The 10,388-nt window shown below is 34.3% G+C and overlaps 2 protein-coding genes and 1 long non-coding RNA gene across 4 annotated transcripts in view; 2 read left to right on the top strand and 1 right to left on the bottom strand.

The window, feature by feature from the left end:
* The first annotated feature begins 6 nt into the window (after positions 1-6).
* On the top strand, positions 7-5,086 carry LOC101514832 (uncharacterized). Of its 2 annotated transcripts, none has more exons than XM_004488169.3 (8): positions 7-213; positions 454-1,687; positions 1,936-2,060; positions 2,307-2,903; positions 3,103-3,562; positions 3,656-3,800; positions 4,563-4,656; positions 4,758-5,086. In XM_004488169.3, exons 2-8 carry the CDS (start codon positions 530-532, stop codon positions 4,873-4,875), a joined length of 2,697 nt encoding a protein of 898 aa, XP_004488226.1. In that variant the 5' UTR covers positions 7-213; positions 454-529; the 3' UTR covers positions 4,876-5,086. The 2 variants fall into 2 exon arrangements, with proteins under 2 accessions (XP_004488226.1, XP_012574627.1); XM_012719173.3 differs by having other exon boundaries at positions 437-1,687.
* Positions 5,087-7,067: 1,981 nt separating this feature from the next.
* The window catches only part of LOC140920923 (uncharacterized), a 7,733-nt gene continuing 4,412 nt past the window's right edge, over positions 7,068-10,388 (top strand). Inside the window, exon 1 of the long non-coding RNA XR_012163636.1 lies at positions 7,068-8,881. This is a non-coding gene — a long non-coding RNA (uncharacterized lncRNA). The remainder of the gene's footprint in view (positions 8,882-10,388) is intronic.
* The window catches only part of LOC101515158 (fasciclin-like arabinogalactan protein 4), a 1,887-nt gene continuing 1,595 nt past the window's right edge, over positions 10,097-10,388 (bottom strand). The window contains exon 1 of the mRNA XM_073370196.1: positions 10,097-10,388. This exon is cut by the window's right edge and continues 1,595 nt beyond it. Within this exon, the coding sequence (XP_073226297.1) occupies positions 10,368-10,388 (21 nt within the window). The 3' untranslated portion in view covers positions 10,097-10,367.

Genomic DNA, 10,388 nt, shown 5'->3' with positions numbered 1-10,388 from the left:
CTTTCCCTAAACTAAACGTTTGTTCCATTTTAAGCCACACCATTTCCTCTCTCACTTCCAATTCAGACCAAGAAAAGAAATCAACAACGTTTATTAATAACAAAGTTGAAAAAACATCAAAAAAGAAATTACCTTATTTTTGTGCGACGACTCATTGTTCCGTGTTTGTTACGCTATGAAACTCTAAATATAGATACAGAAAACAGGAATGAGGTAATGCTGATTTGTTTACCATTTATACTCTTTAAACTCTTCCTTTCTCTTCGTCTAACAACAACGTTTGTTTTTTTTGTTTTTGATTTTGTTTCTGTTTCTCATTCAACTTCTCCTCCTCTGTTTCACATTGTTCTGTTTTGTTTTTTTGAAGAAGAGAAAGATATGTCTATGATGATGAGATTGCAATGTTTTCAATCTCTTCACCCCTTTTCCTAAAAAGGGTTGTTTTGATTTCAGGTTAAAGCAAACATTGTTGAAAGTTTGAAGAAAAAACCAAGAAGAACAAAGAAGAAAAAATAAAGTAGTAATAAAAATGGCATCTTCTGAAGTTGAAATTGCGTCTTCTTCTCCATTTGGTTGTGTTTTAAGGGACCGTAATCATCGTGATGGATGCAGAGAAAGTAATAAAGTTAAAACTACACATGCTGCTTTTCAAAGGAACATTAAGAATTTTGTCATGGATCATCTTAACACGTGCATGTCCATGTCTTCTGATTCTGCTACAACAAATGAAAACAACGTCAACAATAACAATGAGGATCAAATGAGTAACAACAACAATGATTCTTGTTGGGTTTCGAAAGCTAGCAATAATCTTGCAGGGCTTCGTTTGTCAAAATACAATCTTAACAATGACAATAACATCATTAACAAGGATGATAAAGATGAATCATCCTTGGCTTCTTTGATTAGCCCGAGACATTCACGCCTTCTTGATCGGTGGGCTGCGAGGCAAGCTCGTGAGATGGTGTCGACGTTGGAGAATGAAGCTGAGTTATTGTCTATTGACAATAACACCAACAACAACATGCCTTCATTTGCAAGGACATCTAGTTCTATCTCGGATGAATGTTCTTCGGAGATATCGAACCTTGGTGCGTCTTCCCTTGTTCAGATATGGGAAAAGAGGCTTAACAAATCAAGTGGATCCAAACCCAACATCCCACTTGAGAAAACAAGTTCAAATGGAAGTACAATTGCAACTTGCAATAATGAGAATGTGTTTGTTGTAGTGGAAGAACAAAGAGGGTCGGAACTAGGAGAGTGTTTAGAAGGACAGTTATCAGGGAACGAAGAAACATTTTCTTCGTTCCCTGATTGGGAGTCTGATAAGACTTGTGATCAAAGTAGGTGGTGTTCTTCTGAGAGTGATAGAGTCAGTGTTGCTGATATCATAAAGAGACTCACCGCTACGAGTCAAAGTCAGAGTCCACCTCCATCTTTTGCTGATGACAATGATCATGAAGGGTTTGGTAGTAGCAGTGCTGCAAGTTCTCCTTGTAGAGATTTTGCACCAGAACTTGTTTCAGACCAAAGAGCTTTTCCTCTGGTTACTCGTTCACTGCAACTTCGAGGGCGTCCAGCATTCAATGATTTGCTTATGCAGTTCGAGAATGATAGGCATGGAGAGCTAAAGAACCTTGCTGAACGAGGAACTGTCTCCAAGTTCTCACAACGAGGTCGCATTCAGGTAAAGAAAAAAGGGAGTAAATTCTTCTTATTTCTTTCTTTTTTTCTTGTTGCTATATTAGTACTTGTATCCAAGGTTTTAAATTTGTGATCCTGTTTAATCTTTGATATTACATAGAATTGTGATCAAATATGACTAATACGGTCTCAATAGTTGTGAAGACATCAAAAACCCTGATGCCATGGCTTGAATAACGGTCATGAACCGTTTCTTTATCTCAATTTGTGTCATGTTGTGTATGAATGCAGGCATTACTTCGACTTAAATTATTACAACGTAGCATGGCAGCTAACGTTCTATCGCACCAGAAATCAGAATCATCTGAAGTAAACAGACAAGTACAACCACATGGATCTTCAATTATGCAACTAAGGTTTGATAATTTCCATAAAGAAATCTCTATAACAAAATTGTATCAAGCACTTCCTTTTATAACTGGTTTATGCTTCAAAAATATTTCATCAAGTGCATTATGTGACCAAGATACACAATACTTAGCAACATTTTATTATGTTATATGTATCAGTTCTTACACGTGAATGCTGCAAAGATGAAAAACTGATCAATAAACAGTTTCTGATATTAAGCTGTGAATCTCATATATCTTAACATAATTCAGGGAAAAATTTAGCACTGGAGTTGAACAAAGTAGTAGAGTCCATGCAGAAGTAGCTAACACAAGAAGTCGTCGCAGCGAGATATTAAACAACATCACGCAATTGGAAAACTCATCCACTTCAGATCAATTCAGTAAAGACACAAGCAGCCAGATTTCTCATAGCTCTGCCAGTCACTCCATAGAATCAACAAAAAATTCGGTGTCTCAGACGAGTGAAAAACATCGTCCAAGTTCAAATGCCATGTCCCAAGGAACATGTTTTGAGGTTCAGCATGATTACTCCAAGGAAACTTCTGAGGCAACAACATCAATGATCGACTCAAATGTTAATGAGAACGAGGAAGAGGTGATTAACCAGCAATATGATGAAACAAGTTATGATTGTGCAGTAGAAGAGGAGGGAAGTAACCAAAACTATGCTGAAAGCAGTTCTGAAGAGATGGAGGAAGAGTTAGAGGATTATGATGAAAGTAGGTATGACTGGATCAGCGAAATTTCCCGGCCGAGGAGTTATTGGGAAGAGAGGAGGCAAGCTTGGTATAGAGAGATGCTTGACACTGGTTATCCAAATGAGGATATACAGGTTCTTCTTCAAAGGTATATAATTTTATGTTAACTTTTTTACTTTTCACTTTTATCTTTGTATGTTCTAATGGATGTCATGTCAACTGCAGCACAAACATAGTTCAAATACAAAAATACCAAACAAAGAGTTGTTATATATATTAATTAGATTGTGAAAATGTTTTTATATATACTTAACATTGATCTGAATATAAATAAATTATGTTTGCAGACGAACAGTGTCAACTTACCTTTCTAGCGATTTTCACGAAACAATGGATAGATTGATGCAATCTCATAAGGTAACACAAACACATTTAGTGAGTAGTCAAGATAATGAGGGAGACAATCAAGGGTTGATAGCGTTTTTACAAGAACGCCTACATCCCAAAATAACTCCTCAAGAAAATGGAATAGAGACAAACGAGGAGGAAAGGGTAAATGGGGAAGAGGAGGAGGAGGAGAAAGATAAGCAAGATAATGAAGAGGAGCAAGAAGGGGAGAGTTTGACAAGTAGTTTGTATCATGAAGTTGGAGACTATTCAAATCAATCCTCATCATGGAGTTATAGAGACAATGAAGCTGCTGATGATTTTGATAGAGTTGCTTCTACATCTTCACAACCTTTTCATTCTCCGCCTTTCTATCGTGATAATCAGCGAAACTCTTCATCCATCAATCCTCATTCAATTGTGAGTTTATCATTCAAATGTTACCTTGAGATATGATTTAATACAAGGATTTTATATTCTTTTATTAAGTATACAAAATGACTGCATTTACAGGAAATGGAACTCATATATGATTTAAGAGGCCATATGGAGCAACTTTATCAAGAAATGTCTGAACTAAGGACATCAATAAAGAGTTGCTTGGATATGCAAATGCTGATACAGTTACAACAATCCATGAACCAAGAGGCTCAAAAAGGTTTGTATTCATTTCTATACATTTTTAACTATGTCGGTGAGAGTTTCCTACTGCAAAAATTTGTCAATGCATCATTAGGAATTTCATATTCTTCAATAAGCTTGTAAAATTTCAAAACAAAGGAAAAGAAGTTTATAATTAACTAGTTAGTGCAGGACCAGCTATGCCAGCTTAAATCAATGTTCTAAAGATAAACCAGACATTAGAGCGCCATGACCAAGAAGGTCATGGTTCAACTATCTTAAACCTCTTGAACCGGGACGAAACTGTGGCCAAACAGTAGACAATGTCGGTTCATAGTTCAACCAGTTGAACTATATGCTTCGGTTTGGTTTTTGAAACATTGGTTTAAATTTATAACAAAAATAATTTTCTTGATTACAAAAATAACCTTCTTACTCCTTAGTACATGACAGATTAAATTTCTAACATGATTACTATACCACTTGAAATTCAATCAGTCTGCAAGTTCAGAAAAGAAAATGTTGCTTCACCCAAAAGGAAAATCAAATAAATTTTTCTTACACAAGTTTCCTCTATAGGTCACTTCTAACTCAAGCAAATGCAATTAAATGACATACCAATTACACATTTACTTTCACTGACTTTGTCAACAATCCTTAGCTTTTTCAACAAAGTTATCTGTCTGAAGTTGAAAATTTCTAGTAGATTAAGCACTTTGTTATCTTTACGCTTGTTATCTCCTTAGTGTGTTGCACGAGTTCTAAATACAAATGTAATAAATACAAAACACTTTTACAGTTGAAAAAGAAGAAAAGAAGTCACATAACAAGGCTGGTAAGAAAGGCGATTGTTGCATATGCTATGAGATGAAAGTTGACTCAGTTCTATACAGGTATATATATATATATGCTTCTAAAACAACCTATGTTAAATATTTTATTTTCAATCTTTTGAACATAGTAGCACTCATGTTGTCACCGACTATTTTTGCAGGTGTGGACACATGTGTGCATGTATGAAGTGTGCCAGTGAGTTACAATGTAACAATGGAAAATGTCCAATATGTCAATCTAAAATAGACGATGTTATTCGAGTATACGTTGATGCTTAGACCATGGAGGTTGAAAAAGCATCTTTACTTTAGAGGACCACATCGTTAGTTCTGAAACTTAGTAAACTACTAATACAAATTAACAGTATACTTGATTTTCTCCTTTTCACATATACTTTTCAAGTATATGATTTTTTTTAGGAGAAATTCAGTTGACAAAAATCATTGTAAATTTGATAGTTTTAATCTAATTAACCATTTTTCGTGCTGATATATATGTGTTGTGTTCAGTATAACTCACAGTCAAGTCTTCATGTCACAATGATTTGAAATAACAGAAACACAGCCAGATGTATGTAATTGGTAGCCAAAAATAAAAATTAATACTATCAAACAATAATTTTCATCACTTCGTCCAACAATTAAGATGAAATAAGAATCTAGAAGACTGTTTAATGACTTTTTTTAAGTATTTCCATAAGTTAGTTATCTCAAATTTAGAAAGTTCAAATGCAATTTAACAGTATACAAAATTCATATGTTCAGTTTTTTGGGAATCTTCTTCCTATTGAGTAGCAATTGTCTTTTTCAAAAATAAATAGCAATTGTATCTCATGAAATACAATTTATTTCAAAGAAAAGAAGAAAAAAATACATTTTATTTCATCCAGAGGGTATAAACATTTTGAAAACTAAATAGATTAATCTAGTATATGCTTATCAAAATAGTATTGTACGAAAGATTCCTTCACGAATGGTAAGAATGCACAGGTGTCCCATTTTTGAATTTTTTTTAAAAGTAAACCCTAACGAAAAACTACAAGAAAAACAAACGAAGATTAGAAACTCCAATAACATCATTAAAAAATTAATGACCAACTTGAAGTCTTGAACAGAACAGTGCTCGTAGAATATCAAGGCAGAACAACGATCACATCCCATATTAACTAAGATATTTGCACAATAGTCGGATTCACAATAAGAGTGACACATCTTCATCATTCATGCAAGAGCTCAATATATCATAATTAAAAGGTACACTGTATATCACCTTTAAAGTTGAAATGTTTAGGTACCACCTTAAACCTCAATAAACATGAATGAACTCAATTTTTAGGTTATATTTTCCTTCAAATATCTAGGGTTGAATATCAGTTAGCATTCTAGTTGGAAACAGTGAACCAACCACAAAGGTGAAAAGGCTACTTCAAATACCAAACAAGAAGGCTCAATTTTGGGTTTCAAGAGAAGGCCCTAAAGCAACCAGGTTTTCAAAACTTGAAGAGCTTTAAATATTAGTAGAAGATAACTTCTTCTCACGCCCCCGTATCTGTATGTTTTCAAAAACCTCCAAAATACAACTCCAATAGGCCAACTTGGAGGTGTTTTTTTTTTTATCAAAATACACCTCATAATTGACCAATCCAAAGAGCATTGGGGATGAGAGAAAAAATTGTCATATTAGAATCACATAGATAGGATCAAGTCCATACATTTCTGCCTTCTTTTTTTGTTAATAAAAAGGGTTTAAGGCTCATCCAACTGTGTTTAATGCTTTAATTACAAGCAAGAAAACTTTGAAGCACATAGACTTGCATATGAGGATACAATAGCCTAAAAGTATACAGTTTTTGTCAGCTGTGTCCCTTCTGGTTAGACATAGTATGCCTATCCCCAAAATACTAAAAAAAGGACACAGTAAATGACAATTAAAGAGGATGCTATAAAGCCTACAATAGAGGACATAACTACCAAGTACAAATTAGCTTTGGGTAAGAATGTACTATTGGAGATGTACATTAATGAATGGCTGCTCCTATTTTCCATCAGAAGATCCAAGGATAGAAATGGAAACTCCATAAAAATGCCATCATTCACAGAATTAAGCTTCAGACTGCGAGTCATCTATGCGAACAGGTTTGCTAACACATTCTTAATAATGCTGGTTTTGATATGATTGGCTTCAGAATAAGTAGGTGAATATGCACTCCAGTGGTTTTAGAAAAGTTATTATACAGAGTGATCTAAATTGGAAAAGAATTGTTTAAGACATGCTAACTCTATAATCTATTTTAAATCCATACATGGTTACAATGGATTGACACTTGCAAATCTCTCTTTCAATTGTGATGCCATCTTTGTGGCTCTATGACAAAAAGTTTGTCACTCCTACTATTGCATACTGCATATTTACTACATGTCTTTAGTTTCATAAAAGGGAGTACAGATACCACTGTTCGGTTCAGCTAAATTGGAAAAGAATTGTTTAAGACATGCTAACTCTATAATCTATTTTAAATCCATACATGGTTACAATGGATTGACACTTGCAAATCTCTCTTTCAATTGTGATGCCATCTTTGTGGCTCTATGACAAAAAGTTTGTCACTCCTACTATTGCATACTGCATATTTACTACATGTCTTTAGTTTCATAAAAGGGAGTACAGATACCACTGTTCAGTTCAGCACTCTAACAGAGGCGAAGACAGATGCGAAGTTTGTTGCCTCTGATATTGTAATAACTACAGCATACTGTCAAATGTCAATTATTTCATAAGATTAGGCAAATGACGCAATTAAGTTCTTATCAATCATGTTCTTGTCAATCATGTTCTTGTAGGCACTCAATTGACATCCCAAGGATAATACCACAATAGGACAAATGCACTCGTGAGTTAAGAGTAGATATCCTCAACAGAATCTCTGTCCAAGTGTTTGTACATTACACAATGAAGATATTTTTAAGTGGGTGAGAAATGAAAAATAAGTAATGCACATACAGAGGATATGTAATTCTTCCAAACCAAACAATTTGTAGCACCGACACCTATGATCGAAAGTCTGTCCCGGTATCCAAGACCAACACAACACCGACATCTTGATTACATTCAATCAATTCATTTTCTTAAATCATTACCTATGTCCGTGTCAGTATCCATAGTTCTTAGATTACAGAATGAAACAAAAACACGTATTGGGGTGAGGTGATAAAGCCCTCCAATCATAATAGAAGTCTAGAGCAGAATGCGAAAACATACTTATCAGTTGACAATGCTTAACACAACTGACCAATAGTTTCCTTGTTTTGCAGTAGCAGAATATCAATATTCAGTATCAAGAGCTATAGATGTTTTGCAGTAGCAGAACATTATAGATATTTTGCAATAGCAATAGCAGAACATAAATATTCAGTGTCAAGACAATAGTTTCCTTGTTTTGCAGAAGCAGAAACAAAAAATAAATAAATGAAGCAAGATTTACTTTTAAAGTTTTAAAGGGGGAAGATGTGACTAGAGGCAAGAGTTGTAACTGGGTTTTGCAATACTGACATCAAATCTTTCAATTGAAAGGTATAATTGCACAATCTTTCATTTTAAGCCTTTCCAGCTTACCCCTTATACTTCTCTCCTAAATTATGTATGTGGTGGAAACCAGCCTACATACAATTAAATGACCCACCCAATAATAATGGCAACAGTCAAAGAAGCTGACAGAAGCTTGCAAGTTGCACATATGGTGATCCCAACTGTCTAAATCAGTTTGAATAATCTTTTCAACATACAATAGTAAAAAAAAGAAAAGTTCAAATGATCAACCAATGATTGAGTATTTTAGATAAAATAACTTTTCCCTAATGTGAAACCAGCTTCCGCATCTCAATTTCTCAAGAATCTCTATCATCTAACTTTTCTCCATAAACACCGATAAACTTACAAGGTAAGGATGTTTTTGTAAGATAAAAGCCAAATACTTATTTCCCTTGAAAAGCTTCCATAAACCACAAAGCTAATCCATATATGGGGGCAAGAGGGAGGATATTCAGCTTCAACATGAGTAGAAAGACATACTAAATTCAAGTTTTATAACAACTGTGTAAGAGCATGAAACAGATAGAAGGCAAATGACCTCCATCCGATGAATCAATCTCCTTACAAGACTCAAGCAAGATGCTCCTTGGCTCCTTTCAAAAACTAGCTTAAATCATCTCCACAAATTTTCAATCTTTACATACAGATAAGAGCAACATTATCCTCAATAAGAATCTTTCAAATTCTGCTTGCTTGGTATGAATTCTATTTACCTTCTACCTTTACTTGAAACAACCTTAAACTCTCTAAACATTAAATTTCCTAATCTATAGTCACACCAGTTTTAAATCCTCAGTTTTGCAAAATCACAAATAATGAAAACCAGAAATTAATTGAACATGGGCATTTATATCATTTACTAAGAGGAAAGTGTAATATGTTTCACAGCATATAAAGCTAGAATCATGATATAAACTTATCAGTATCCAATGTCATAACATGTCGGTTCTATTCAATGATCTAAATACAAGTTGTTGACCGATCTTATATGAAATCAGAACCATTAAAGATTGGTGTTTTAAAGTAGATAGAATTCCATATTAAGTAGTTAAAAGAAGAAAGAGCCATTCCCATAGGATGTGAAAAGAAAACAAGCTCAAGATAATCACAGCTCTACTAAGAAAAGCACAAAATGATTTGGTAATGGCTCTTTCTTCTAAGAAGGTGCAAAACCTTTGTTTTCAAAACCTTTCTCTGTTCTTACAAATAAATATTTCTCTGCTCTTACAAATAAATATTTGATTAAACTTGACCAGTAATGATATTATTTTCGGATTTGCACACAAAATTATAGATTAATACGTATGAAATCCAGAATTATAGATCAATAAAGAAGAAACTACCTGACGGTCATCTAAGCAAATGGAGCAAGCTGCACGAACTCCTGCACCAAATGCAATTGTCTACTCTTCAAACATACCCTATCAGCATAAAATCACTTGTGCAACACCTGGGAGGTATAAACTAAGTAAAACGGTTTTGATAACAATACAGAAAATCGGGTTCACTGCAGCACTCAACACAACCTTACAATCCTATAATAAACTTTGAAGTACGAATATTGACACAGACACCAAATGCAACACTTACACGGACACATCGACACTGACAATAATTTGATAAAAGGAATTAATTGAATGTAATCAATGTGTCGGTGTCCAATACTGAAACATGTCGGATATTGGGACAATTATTCGATAAGTATCCGTGCTGCAGAGACAATAAAAGGAAATTAACACAAATGGTGAACTTTGTTGTATATCAAAATACAGAGGTCCTAGTAGTGCTACAAGACAAGACCCAATAACAGAGAAACTATATCAATCAAACTCAACAATAAGACTAACTATCATAGATCAATGGTGCAACTAACATTGATGATTCTATAAATGGTGTAAAGAAGATGACAGAGGCAGTAAAAAAGAGGCTGCATTTGCAAGCCAATAATTAATAATAATGCAATTAAGCGTGTACACAAGGTGGAGAAAATCAAAACAAAACCCCACAAAAAAATAATAATAACAACAATGAGGAAAAACAATTTACTCTTTATATCATTAAATACAAATTTATACAACAAAGAAGAAAAACAAATAACTCAGAACCATAAACACCGGCGGCGTCAACTGAGCTCACATCTACTCCGAACCCCGGCGGGGAAGAAAGGTGTGACGGCTGGCCATCAATCCCCGGTGAATTCTCC

The sequence above is a fragment of the Cicer arietinum genome, chromosome 1 (genome assembly GCF_000331145.2).
Source record: "Cicer arietinum cultivar CDC Frontier isolate Library 1 chromosome 1, Cicar.CDCFrontier_v2.0, whole genome shotgun sequence".
Classification (NCBI taxonomy): domain Eukaryota; kingdom Viridiplantae; phylum Streptophyta; class Magnoliopsida; order Fabales; family Fabaceae; genus Cicer; species Cicer arietinum.
The sequence above is the reverse complement of the archived record's forward strand: the minus strand, read 5'-3'. Positions and strand labels throughout refer to the sequence as shown.